Here is a 13,342-nt window from a genome sequence, read left to right as displayed (position 1 = left end):
GCCCCTTTTCAGTGATGTAAAGAAGCCACCAAAAATGCCACCGAAGACGTCGCCTTACAAGTACAATTTCTCTCCTCGGCAACAAAAATGAGGATAGTCTTTGGTCAGTACATGGAAACCACCCAGGACCCACCGGAACGTTCCTCAGTGTGGGGAATGTGCATCAGGTGACACACGGGAGCCAGCTTCTCTTGCAAATCGTTAACGTGTTGAGACTGAGTCTTGACTCGGCCAGAAATTCCCAGCCAACTTGAGAAACCCCAGGGGCTGCGATGTGGGCTCGCCCGAGTAAGGGTCCTTTTAAAGGTTGCTCGTTTTGTTTTTTACCAAGAAGCCATCAGCTCTATGGTTATGAGATCTCTACAGATGCACACACGTTTGTCCTGCGGGTGGGGTCCTTGGGGAGGGCGCGCACGGAAACCCCTCCTAAGTAATCCCTTTACCAGGCGATCAGGGACGCAGGGTCAGCCCAGGCTGCAAAGGCAGATTACAGTATCCTTACGTTTCCCTGGAGAGCACACGCGGACACGCTCCTGGCTGTCACTGTCAGGGTCAGCTTTGGGGAGCGTGGAGACCGCTGACCTCCCCAGCTACGCCACTGAGACAACACGGGGCTGCCGCCTCCGAGCTTTTCTGCTCAGAGAAAGAGACTCAACACAGCCCTGTAAACCTCTCCTAATTCAGTACAAACGTTCCATTGCATTAAACAGACCACTGCTTCCGGCTTCAGGCCGGGGGGGGGGGGGGGGGCGTCTGTCCTCTGCTGCTCCCTCGTGGGTCCCTTTCTCGGTTGGTCTGGGGATGGGCTCCTGGAAGCCCCTGGCTCTTCTGTGATCTGTAGGAACCCCAAACAATCAGGGAATTTGGTTAACGTGGGTTTGGATGTGCAGGGACACAGGAGCCCCAGAGGAACAGGGACACGGCTCCCAGAGATCACCAGATCGCCCGATCTCCCAGGATCCTTCAGACCCACACATCTGAGACCCGCCGGGAACCAGCCCTCTCTGGGATGGTAGGCGTTCAAAGCCTGCTGAACACAAGACTTCACGTCGGTCTGAGGAGCCCGGGACTGCCGTGTCCACCGAGTTTCCAGCCACATCCTTACACCTGGTGGTTCAATCAGGACACACTTGCACTTACGGATATTTAACTGTGTCACACACTGCCGCTCACCGACACACCCAGGTGCCGCGTACCAACGGCAGACATAAGGGACACAAGTGCTCCGTGACACAGAAATGACAAGCACACAGGCATCCACTCCGCTCACAGTGTAGAGTGAAGTTACCAAACATCGTCATGACGTTCTGAGAAACACCCTGCACGTTGTGGGGCCCGCGACCTTCCCTGTCCAGGCCCCGCGGGGAGCAGCCAGGGGGGCTCAGGGGAAGGCGGCAGATACTGTCGCAGCGTGGTGCATTCAGAAGACTGGAGCCAAGACGGACAGAGCGCACGGCCTGCCGTGACACACGCTGGCGGGTCCTTGGGTCCCCCTCCTCACGGGACGCCCACGCCGGGCAAGCCACTGGCGAGTGGACTTCCCGAGTCCCCTCTCTGGAACTCCCAGGGGCGAGGCGTGCAACAGATACGGCCGTGGCCACAGAGCGGGGCTCCCCTCCCCCGCTCCTGGAGGCAGGCGCTCTCACTTGCAGAGAATCCCGTTCTGCAGGGTTTTGTTTCCGTCGGTGATGCAGGGTGAGGCGACTCTCTGGGGAGGGTCTTCCTTGCTCTTTGGCGAGGGGCTGCTGTTGTTGCTGCCGCTGGACTTGCTTCTGCTGGGATCGAGGGCAGGCTGGGTGGGCGAGGAGCGGGCGCCACGGCCCCGGACCAGGCAGGTGCAGACCAGCCGGAAGAAAGCCCGCCGCATCTCCTTGCTGGCCAGCGTGTAGATGACGGGGTTCATGGCGGAGTTGAGCACGGCCAGCATGATGAACCACTGGGCCTTGAACAGGACGGCGCACTCCTTCACCCTGCAGGCCACGTCGACGAGGAAGAGGATGAAGAGTGGGGACCAGCAGGCGATGAACACGCTCACCACGATGACCACGGTCCGCAGCAGGGCCATGGAGCGCTCCGAGTTGTGGGGGCTGGCCACCCTGCGGCTGCTGGACTTCACCAGGAAGTAGATGCGGGCGTACAGGATGACGATGGTCACCAGGATGGCCGTGAAGATGCTGATACAGAACGCGATGTACTTCTTGGAGTAGAGGGGCAGAATGGTGGAACAGTCGGGGAGGTCGTGCACACAGTTCCAGCCCAGGATGGGCAAGGCGCCCAGCGAGAGCGCGATGAGCCAGCACATCCCGATCAGAAGAAACACGCGGTGCTTCTTGTTGGCGTCGTACGGCCGCATCTTGATCATCGTCAGGTGCCGCTCGATGGCGATGGCCAGCAGGCTGCAGGTGGACGCCCCGAGGGCCACAAACATGCTTCCTTCCCGCAGGAACCAGACCGTCGGGGACAGGCTCAGCGTCCGCTTGCCCGACATCAGGATGTTGACCTTGTAGGCGATGCCGGCCAGCAGGTCACAGAGGGCCAGGTTGCCGATGAAAAAGTACATGCGGTTGTGGAACTTATTGTTTCTCCAGATGGCGATCAAAACCATGAGGTTCTCCAGCACGATGAAGCTGCAAATGACCAGGAACAGCACGGTGGTCAGCGTGCTGCCCTCGGGGGCCTCCTTCAGCCTGCCCTCCAGCTTGCCCACGTAGTTGTAGTGCTGGTGCAGGGTCTCATTCCCGGGGGAGGGCCTGGGGCGCGGCGCGAGGACAGAGGCCGCCATCGCCACCGGGACTCACCGAGGCTCAGCTCCGGGAGCCACCAGAGGGCGCCCTGGGCACGTCCATTTCCAGAGAAACAGCCCCGGCTCAGGCTTCGGAGGTGGCCCCGGGCGGGACCCGGGCCAGGGCATGGAGAGCAGGCGCCTGCAGAGACAAAAGAGGGGTGCCCAGCGATTAAGGGGGAGCAGCGGCAGAGTCGGAGGAAGGCACCAAAAACGCGGGAGCGTGGGACTGGCCGGGGCTCCCCGGAGGCAGAGGCGGCCACGGGCAGCGACTTGCCGTCTGCAGCCGCCTGGAAGGAGACTCGGTGCCTGAGCGCCCGCCGTTCACTCTTGTAACATGACACAGACCCAAATAAACGTCCACCGGGGACTCTCCGGGCATGTGGGATGCTGGCCACCCAGCCTCATCCACAGGCGGGAGCTGCTAAACCATGATTCCCAGCTACCGGGAGAGAAACGGGGTCATCTCAGGACAACAACAACACAGGATGGAGCCCAGGAGCATGCCCACCCAGCTCCTGAGGCCTCCCTGGTGAGCCCGGAGCCACGTGGGGCGACGGCGTCCCGGGTACCAGGGCCGGGGACAGAGTCTGGTCCAGATGGCCCACAGGGGAGGCCTGAGACAGGGCCACGAGGCCACCAGAGGCCTTCCCTGGGGGCGGCAGGGCGTGGTGGGGGGGGGCAGACGGGACGTAGGCCTATACGTCCACCCAGGGTGAAGGAAGGGAAGGCAGGGACCAGCGCTTGGGCTTTGAACTTGGCTGAAAATCCAGAGCTCAGATAAGACTGTCTGAACCCCCCAAACTGAAGGCGCGTACATGAGCCGGAAGCCACGCCCCCCCCGGGGGCACTAGACAACCGGTGAAGGTGAGAAGCCAAGCTCCAGGCTCTCCAGGGCCCCGGATTTTAATCATCCCCCAACCTGACACTTCCCACCCTCACCTGGGGCCACACTCAGCACCTCCGGGGATGTCACCGTCACAGCTAGATGTGGCTTTCAGGGGGCCCACGGGTTTTAAAACGACAATTATTCGTGCAAGTATCTACTTAAGATCCAATGAGGTGAGCTTAAGACAGCCCACCGACTCCCTGGCCGTGACTTCTTTGACTTTTGGAACATTCAGGTCAGAGCCCTAAGTCAGAGTCCGGCCACTGAGCTCCACTGCCAAGTACCAACACGGCCTGAGAGGGGCTCGTCCTGGAAGGACCCAGGGCTGCAGTGCTGGCGGCCGCTCTCGGAGGAGAAAGAGAGGAAACCGCGGGTCCCCTCAGGGCACCCTCCAGGTCACTGCTCCCCGGCCCCCGGTGCTGCTCAGGGCCCGGGGTGCCGTCAGCCTGCCCTCTGTCAGCGGGGGGTCGGGCTCTCTGAGACAGAAAGAGGCAGTGCCATTTCTTCTTTGCAGACTTCCCCAGCACGCAGAAGCGTCCATGCCCTGCTGCTTCCAGAAACCCTGGGGGCCCGGCTTCTGGGAGGCACAGGCGTGTCTGGAGGCGCACGGGTCAGCTCAGTGGACGGCTTTGCCACCAGCCTCCCCTGGCACCGGACCTTCGTCTAAGTCCGTCCTGAGAACGGCGATGTCCCCGCCCACGGTGGGCACACACAGGCCCCACGCCCGCCCGCCCGCTGCCCCTCTGTCCGCTGGCACCGAGTCCAATCTGCCTCACACCTGCGCCCTCACCTGGGTTTCCGTCCCTGGAACTGACCATGGTACACACGTGGTCCACGTGACTCACGACCACGGGTGAGTGAGCTAGCATCACAACAGTCTGAACCGCAGAAGCGTGTGAGTGTTACCTACACTGACAAGGTGTGCGAACTGCTCGTGAATCGATGAGACAGGGCTCCAAACATCCACATCGGGAGGTTCTTAAGCCTTGGCACAGCTGCAGCGTGTCTCCGGCCCGATTCCCCCACGAGAAGTCCACGCCACGCACGGTCCTGCCTCTGCATGCACGCTCCCCACCCCCGGGCTTGCGCGGACAGCGTGGACAGAAGGGAGCTTCCAAACCTGCTGGGTTGGACCTCTTGGAGGTAAAGAGAGAGGACGCGCAGGTGCAGGGCTGCAGGGGTGCCCTTGCCCGCATATGCGAGGTTCAGAAGGAACTGAGCTGAGCGGTAAAGTCAGGACCCAGCAGTAAACCGACCACAATGAAAACACAGAAGACATGCCAGAGAGCCACCGAAACCATGCATCTTGAGGGTGGATGTATCTCCCCACTAATGCTTGATTGATCATTTCCCTTGATGAAATATTCATCATTCAAAAAGCATACTTTTTCAGAACATCCTTTGTTAAATGCTGTTCTCCGCCTTGTGTGTAACTGGAAGGTATCTGGCTCTCTCTGGAACCAAAAGCTTATTTTCTTTGGGTTTTCAACATCAGGACGTAGATTCCATCCCAAGAGTTACGTGCTGGGCTAAAGGCCAGACTGATTTGGGATGCATCTGAGGGCTGCTATTTGTGGGCAAGAGCATCACAGAGGAGTTCTGCCTCCATGTCTCAGGGGCGCGGCAGGACCTGAGTCTTCCGGAAGAATACTCTCCCATCCTGCCCCCAACTTCTCAGGGCCAGGCAGGGCCTCAGCCCGCCGGAAATGTCCCTTCTGGGAAGTGTCGGGCTGGCAGGCACCAGCTCCTGGGAAGCCAGCCTGGCCTACCCTGCAGAGAAGGGGACCCCCAACACTCCTCCCAGTAAGGGGACCCCCAACACCCCTTCTGGTAAGGGGACCCCCAACAGTCCTCCCAGTAAGGGGACCTCCCAACACCCTTCCCGGTAAGGGGACCCCCAACAGTCCTCCCAGTAAGGGGACCCCCAACACCCCTCCCAGTAAGGGGACTCCACTGGCCAGCCTCTCATACCCTCGAGGGCCATAGTCTATTTCCGACCTCTGCGTAAACGGGGCCCCACAGCATAGAACTGTGCCTGGCATCTTTGTGCCGATGTGATGCTCAGCAGAGTTCTACGTGGAGGTACATTCAGATCCAATAATTCCTGCTCCTGTCAAGGACGGCTGCACCTGTCTGTGGACACAGGATGGCTGCCGCATGTCATCGTCCTTAGATGCGCGGCTGGGGCTGGAAGGGGGCGTCCTCAGGAGTCTGTGTCTGTGCTTCTGTGCGGTGCCTTGGATTTCTGGACATCGTGTTGGTGTCTAGGAGGGGCTCTGATACAGGGGTCCCTGTAGAGACTAATGGCACTGGGCTGGCTGGAGAAGTCCCCACGGGGGTGACATTTATACATTATGCTCACATTTTGTTTTATTTTAAAAAAATAAGCATCTGGGGCTGGTAGTGACCGCCGTCTGGCTTTTCATTGTAAGCATCTGATCACTGCTTAATTTCCCCCGAACGACTCAGAAATAACGGCCGAAAAAGGATGCTGAGGAAGGTGGCGGTGGGCCTTCTTGTCTTGTATGGCTCGGAGCACCGGCCCTGTTCCAGACGCTGCTGCATGGTGCGGGCCCTCGGGGGAGGAGCCTCTGCTCGCTGCAGACGACTTCCAGGCTCCGGAGGGCTGATGTCCACCGGCAGGACTCTCGCTCCCACGGGCTGTGCCCACGTCCCCGGGACCCCCGCACACCCCTCCCGCTCACCCGTGCCGAGCAAGGAGGTGTGTGCATCTCACGGTGAACAGATGTACTGCCCACGCCCAGTGCCCAGGGGACGGACTCAACAGAGATCACTACCTACAGTTTTCCCGGCATCCTCACGAAGGTGGGGTCAAGTCGGCCTCAAGGCATCTCAGCACCAACGCTTTTTCCCTTTGCTGAGAAGGACTAAGACACCTTCTAGAAGGTGGTGCCACCGTGAGCCATCCAGGTTAGACCGTGTCACATCAGTGGGGCTCCCCACCCCTCTGTTCCAAGGAGGTGCATCCGCGGACAGGGGCCGGCCCGGGTCGGCCGATGGATTCCAGATGTGCTGTCTACGCTAGTGATTCACTTTCTCTACACATGGCAATTTGAAAGATAAACAAACTATAAAAAGAAGGAAAAGAAAAAAAGTAAAGGAAAGTATTTCCACTAAGTCTGGGGTCTGTCCCTCTCCCTCTCCGCACAGGCAAACAAAAGCACAGGAAGACAGTGAGAAATTCCTCCTGGTCAGAGTCAGGGTGAGATTTCTCAAAGGCACGTTCTCCCGGAGAAACCGACTCGTTCATCCTCTAAACTGAGCTAAAACGCCAAGCCTTTGCCGATGCTTGGAAAATTTCTTGGAAAGCAGTACTTTGTTGTTGTCGTTTATGAGAATTTAGGAAGGAAGTAGGGGGCCGGCCATTTCAACGCTCCAGGAAATTCTTTTGCTAATGAGTACTTCCCCTTGCCCCAGATTTCTGAGGTGACCCCGCGGGGCTTTTAGAGGTGGTCACGGCAAGAGGCTTCACACACAGCCCGCGCGCCCCATGCCGGCACTCTGCTCCAGCCCAGGCTCGGAGCCCCCGGTGAGTAACCCTTGTGAGCAGGCTCCCTGCTACCCGGCGGCTTTCCCAGGGGCCATTCTCCCGGGCAGGTGAGCCTCAGACGTTAACACAGATCTGGCACACTCCAGGCACGCGGGGTGGACCCAGGAGCCCGGGCACAGGCCCCAGGGTCTGCCTCTGCGCTCTCTCTCTCTCCTGGGTCCCCAGGCTCGTCTGTCAAGGTTTTGATACAAGAGGGCTTACCCTCTGCTTTCTGTTCAGACTCCCCCTTCTCTGCTTGTTCTTAGTGAGGGCACAGGACTGGACTCCTGCCACAGTTGCCCCCCTCATGCGTGACGGTGTGAGCTCCCCGGGGGCCCCAGGGCATACGCAAATAAGAGACATCTGGGCCCAAGAAGCCCTAACTGTGGGGTCCCTCCCATCCTTTCCCAGAACGACGGGGCCACAGCACGTCTGGTCCCCATGGCAGCGTCTGCCTTTTGGACGTTTGAAGAAGGAAACTGAGGCTGCGGTGTGGCGGTCGCCGTCCCTGGCGGCACAGCTCGGAAGACACGGCTGGGCTGGCCGGCCCGGGGATGTGATCCCCATGCACCATATTGGGGGCAGCTCTTCCGGAGCGTCCGCCCCTCCTCGCGTTCTTCACCCGGACGGTGACAAGAGTGTCACCGGGGGCCGAATGCCGGAACGCATGCGGACGGACACCGGGGCGATGGGAGTCACGTCTTCAGGCCGAAGGGCCTTGCAGACTGACTCAGGACGGGCACCCGCTCGCGGTGCCGGGCAGACGCCAGAGCCACCCATGGGTGCCACGCTGTGCAGTGAGCAGTCTCGTCACAGACCCACCCGGTGGCCTGCCGCCTGGCCTCCCACAGACACGGTGGCAACTCCACCAAATCAGAAGGAAAAGGACAGAGAACAAGAGGCGACTGCGTGCCCACTGCTGACGCGACAGTGACCGAGACACGGGAGTCTCCACGACGGGGCAGAGGTCACCGCGCCTCCCGTTAGCGCCGAAAGCTCCGGAGCATCTCCTGAGGCAATTAATTATTTCAGCAGAAAATGGGGGCCGAGGAGCCAAGGAGTGAGAAGTGGCTCCAAACCCATAGGAGGAGGAGGACGGAGCCACAGGAGAGGGAACAGAAGGCTGGGTGACCCCCAGCAGGCCCTCGGCTCCGTCACAGATGGCCTGAGGGCGCCCCGTGGCCAAGCCGGCTGTGTCACAGCACAAAGTCCTGGCAGAAAAAAAGGGGCTTCACAGCAGGGTAACCCCCAGATTTCGAGACGACGGCACGCTCTGATTCCCGGTTCTCGACCGTAAAAACACACGCGTACGCTGTAGGTATCGAAGCATCTTTAGGAGGACGGAAGAGATCCCAGACGACCAAGTCAGTGGCCTAGTTCCCAGGGACAGGAAAAGCGGTGCCTGTGTTCCGAGAACATCATTGGGCCAACGTGGGAGGAAACGGGAGTTTCTACTACCCACACGTGGTAGCAAATCTTCACCAAGTTCAGAAACGCAAGGGGAAAAGCAGCGTTTTCAAAGATGGGACTGGTTGAGAAGCCATGCCTTCTGTCTCTTAGCAGGAGGCTCCGAAGGGCTGACTTTCAGTCTCTGGTGTCAGAGGCCGGATGTGAAGGTTTGCTGGCTGAAAACACCCCACGTGTGGCCCTCCTACGGCCACAAAATTACTCATTCCGGCACTGCGCTCGGCCTCGGTTACGTGAGACATCGTACAGATCCAGACATCCCACGAGCCGTGGAGTGCCACACACACACACACAGCCACGCCATCAGCCATGACACGGCCGTCTTTCTCCGCCACGTACCCGCAGAACCTAACCCAGCCCTGGCACTTTCTAGCAATTGTTTTCCTTAACCATGCCTGCAAGACCGCCACGAAGGAAGACGAGAACGTTGATGAGCTGAATTACAAGTAGGTGAGTATGTACCGCGTTGTCTCCAACCGCAACCTCCAGACTTTAGAAAGATGCCCAACTCTGGAGTTGGTAAGGGTGCACCCTCCCCTTTAGAAACAACCTTCCAGAAGAGCCCCCGTATCTTCCTAACCCAGTGTGTTCTCCCTTTCAAGAACCCACAGTAAGTTCCTCTCTTATGTCTAAATATAACAACCCACAAAGAATATGTCCCCGGGACTGGCCAGCTCCAGAAGGGAGAGGGGAGAGGCAGGCCACTCGGAGCCCCGCGTTAGAAGGGTTAGAGCACGACTTTCCGCGACGGCCCCTTCCCCAGGCCTCAGGTCAGCTATGAAGGCGGCGCACCGCTGTCCCATGGGACCCTTAGGGCTGCACCTAGGGGGTAGGGGCCGTGACCTCCAGCCCCGAGTCCGGCGGTCTCCACCGCCTACTTTGAGAAACAGAAGGAAAAGGTGGAATTTTGCCGCGCATGTGATGTAAAGGAATGGTTTCCCAGGAGAAGGCCCACCCCCGGAGCCCCCAGGTGCTCGTCCTGGAAGGGCGCCTGGCCTGCTAACCGTCCCGGGAGGGACAGCGGCACTCGGGTCTTTAAGGGGAGGCTCAGTCTAGCCGGTCTGGCCGTGGGCAAAAAGGAACCATCCCCTGTCCGCCGCGGAATGGGTGGCCCGGGGGACAGCGTGATGCTGAGGTGGTGGCTCGCCCTGCCAGGTCCCCGTCGCGCCCGGGACAGGCTGGAATTTGGCGAGAAAAGGGCCCGGCCTGCACTCGCCCGCCCAGATTCTGCGCCCCGGGCCCCGCCGCCGACTCACCTCCGTCTGGGGAGGGCACTGGGGCCGCCCGCGTCCCGGCGACCCCTCCTCCGCTCCCAGCGGCCTGGACCGGGGCAGCGGGGCAGTCCTGGGGCGGGGATGGGGGGGGGTCGCACTCCGGCCGGGGGTCCCGCCCGCGCTCGTCCTGCCACCGCGCTGGCGCCGCGTCCCCGTCGCGTGTCCACGGACCGGCTGGCTCAGCCTCTGCGCGCGCGCCGGGGCGCAAACTTTTCCAGCGGCCTCGGGGCGGGCCCGCGCTCCACCCCTGCGCCCGCCCCTCCCCGCCCCTCCCCGCCCCTGCAACCCGCCCTCTCCTCTCCTCCTCCTTCCCTGACGCCCACCCCCTCCACGCCTCCTCCGCCCCTGCAACTCGCCCCCTCCCCGCCTCCTCCGCGCCCCTCCCGCCCGCCGCCTCGCCCCCCTCCCCCCCTTCCCCCGCGTCCTCTGCCCCTGCAACCCGCCCCCTCCCCGCCTCCACCGCGGCCTGCGCGCCCTCACCGCCCCGCCTCCCTGAACCCCCACTTCCCCTTCGCCTCAAGTCCCAGACCATCTCCCCCCCCACCCCCTCCGCCCCTCTCACTTCCCCGCCCCCGCCCCCGCTTCCCTGCCCCCCTCCCTGTGTTCTCCCCTCCCCACCTCTACTCCTCATTTCCCCTCCCCATCTCCCCGCCCTCCCTTCCCACCTCCTGGCGCCTCGGCCAGCTCCCCCACCCCCCCACCTCCGTGCTCGCCCCCCTCACCCGGTCTGCTCCTCTTCGCGAGCCCTCCCCTCTCTCTCCTCAGCCCTTGGGGCCGAGCCTGTCCCAAGCCCCTGCCCCAGGAGGCTCCAGACACTGCAACGGGCTGGCGAGCTCCAGGCGGCCGACCTCGGGGTCTCGGGCGGGACCCAGCTGGACCAGGTACCAACTGGGCCCGTGGATGGACTTGGGCCCGGCGTCTGCAGCGCTGACGGCGAGGGTTTGGGGCGACGAGGACGATGGTGACGACGACGGCTGTTACTGTTCCCGTCCTCGTGATCTTAATGATTTCCATCTGAAACTACCTGACCGCGGGCTGGCTGCCGGGTTAGCTGGTGGCTCAGACCCCGTTCGTTGGCTCCCAGCCTCGTGTGCACCCCGGCTCGGCTCCGCGGCCTGCGGGCCAATCGCAGTGGCCGCTGTCGCACACAGGTTGGACCCTTTTGTGTGGCCGAATAAAGCAGCCCATGAGAGGTGCTGCTGAAGAACACCTGGGGAGGTGACCAGACTACGGAATTTCCCAGTGGAGAAGGAAGGTAAAGGCCAGGCGAATGAACACAGCAACCGCTCCTGGAAGCTTCTGGAGGTTGGGAGAAAGAGAGGGACGAGAAGGAAAGGAGAGCAAGAAGGAGGCAGGGTCTGATGCCCAAAGCCAGGGTGCACGTCCCTGGGCAGGCGGGATGGAGGCCGCAGGGGTACCAGGAGGGTGGTGGAGGACAGGGAAGCGTCCCTGGGGTGCTTGCCCCAGATCTGGAGGCCTCTTGCTTCCAGAGAACAAGCCCGGTCCAGCATTCTCCGGAGCTGGGAGCGAGTGCTTATCTGGGGCGGTTTGAGCCCTGACGGGCACCTGGCGGGGTTTGCACTTTGCTGGCAGAGAAACCCCTGCCCTGGAGAACCTGGGGCTGGGGGCGCTGCGGAGCTCCGGGTCCCAGGAGGGCCGATGCTGGTCCTCCGTGCTGCTTAATGAGTCCCTGACTGCTGTGAGCCCCGTCTGCGTGGAGGCCTTCCAGGCTGACCAGCGAGCCCCGCGCAAGCTTCCGGAAGCCACTTCGGTCCCAAGTTGCAAGTGGGATCGAACGTGCCTCCTTCAGCATCCAGCCCAGCGGAGGGGAAGAGAGAGAGAGAGAGAGAGAGAGAGAGAGAGAGAGAGAGAGAGAGAGACACTCCCTCGGCCCCACGCCAGAGCGGAGGGCACACGCGGCGTGCTGGCTTCTGCATTGGCACCCCACCGGGCACTTGTCAGTGATTCTGTTCAACTCGGTGCCTCATGCCGGGTAAGATGAGCTGCGGGTTGCTGTTCCTCGTGGCTGGTGCCCGCGTCTCCACTCACTGAGGGCCTCTGAAATCAGACGTAACGGGGCAAACCTGAGGCGTGGTGATGCCTCCAAAAACAGCCTCAGAAGCCCTGAAAAACAGTGGGGATTTTTACCGCAGGCGCCCCAAGGGAGAGGCGGGGACGTGACACAGAGGCATTCCTGAAAATCCTCTCAGGAAAACCTTCCTTCCCCCAAATATTCTCCCCACACACAGCCCTCTCACTGAAGCAGTGCTCCACCCCCACCCCCACCCCCACCCCCAGCTCCTCCCTCCCTGGGCCTTAAGGCTCAGACACTGGACCCTGACGGGGGGGGGGCCCTCTGTGTGCCCCCCACAGCCCCTAGAGGCATATTCTCTCCCTCCTTCTCTCCGGGAAACCAGCCCTCCCTGAGGGTCTCTGCCTCCCGGAGTAACGAGGAAAAGCTCTTCACAGAAAATGTCAGCTCATCAGTACGGGAGGAATGGAAGAATTAGGAGCTCTGCATTCTGCACCCCTCAGATAACTGAGCGGGACAAGGGGACGTGAAAGTGTGTCAATCACACAGTGCCACCCGGGAAAGAAAAAACACCCTCCACTTTCATCGGAGACGTCTGGCTGTCAGCGCCTTCATGGGGATTCAAACTCAGCATCACCCATGCTGGGTCAGTCTGACGTTAGGGGTCGAAAACTCCAGCTCGCGAAATCGCCGACGCTGTGGTCTTGCTGAAAACGCTTCGGCCCTCACGTCCAGTTTACGGGAAGGAGGAGGGATAGAGCACGCGGTAAACAACACCAGGAGAAAGGACCAGACAGGTGCCGAGAGCCAGACCTAGCTCATCCCTCAAACAGGGTAACGTCAGGAAAAGGGTAGGATTGGTTCTAGGATGAAGACAGCTAAAAAGAAGCAACATTTCTAACAACAAGCATGAACCTGATCACCTAAGCAGCACGGAAGCATTGTGATGACATTTCGGTATGAACGGAGTATCACAGACCCATCCGTACTGCTAATTGGGTGTGGTGATAGCACAATGCTTATCTGGAAGAATGGCCTTATTTCTAGGAGATGAGCTGTTGAGGGTGAAATGTCTTGATGTCCGAAACTTGTTTTCAAATGACTCAGCAGAGACGATACGTGCACAGAAGGTCGAGAGGACAAAATCAGTGACCGGAGCTGGGGAGCGGACGTGGTGGGGAGTTGTACAACGTGTTCCCCTTCTCTGGATGTTTGAAATTTTTTCGTAACAAAAAGTTGGAGAAAAATAAAATGTCAGGTACCAAATAACTTAAAAATTTCTCCAGCTCTTTTCTCAGACCGTCAAATGCAGTCTAGACTTAGGAGAATAAAATCAAAAGATAGTCTA

General features: G+C 60.4%; 1 protein-coding gene and 1 long non-coding RNA gene across 3 annotated transcripts; one reads left to right on the top strand and one right to left on the bottom strand.

The window, feature by feature from the left end:
* Nucleotides 1–1,274: 1,274 nt before the first annotated feature.
* Nucleotides 1,275–10,165, bottom strand: S1PR3 (sphingosine-1-phosphate receptor 3). 2 transcript variants are annotated; one of them, XM_045042829.1, is made up of 3 exons: nt 9,945–10,165; nt 2,799–2,924; nt 1,275–2,627 (listed from the first exon to the last, which is right to left on the bottom strand). In XM_045042829.1, exons 2-3 carry the CDS (start codon nt 2,909–2,911, stop codon nt 1,643–1,645), a joined length of 1,098 nt encoding a protein of 365 aa, XP_044898764.1. In that variant the 5' UTR covers nt 2,912–2,924; nt 9,945–10,165; the 3' UTR covers nt 1,275–1,642. The 2 variants fall into 2 exon arrangements, with proteins under 2 accessions (XP_044898764.1, XP_023099015.2); XM_023243247.2 differs by having other exon boundaries at nt 1,275–2,924; nt 9,945–10,164.
* Nucleotides 10,166–10,594: 429 nt separating this feature from the next.
* LOC109493669 lies at nt 10,595–13,263 on the top strand. Its single transcript, XR_002147961.3, has 2 exons — nt 10,595–10,843; nt 11,114–13,263. It is a non-coding gene; the product is annotated as an uncharacterized LOC109493669 (long non-coding RNA).
* The last annotated feature ends 79 nt before the right edge of the window (nt 13,264–13,342 follow it).

Source organism: Felis catus, chromosome D4 (assembly GCF_018350175.1).
Source record: "Felis catus isolate Fca126 chromosome D4, F.catus_Fca126_mat1.0, whole genome shotgun sequence".
Classification (NCBI taxonomy): Eukaryota; Metazoa; Chordata; class Mammalia; order Carnivora; family Felidae; genus Felis; species Felis catus.
This window is presented reverse-complemented; position numbering and strand designations above follow the sequence as displayed.

Bases quoted from the DNA above. Each gene is read 5' to 3' on its own strand.
- S1PR3 (XM_023243247.2), bottom strand. From the start codon at position 2,782: ATGGCGGCCTCTGTCCTCGCGCCGCGCCCCAGGCCCTCCCCCGGGAAT.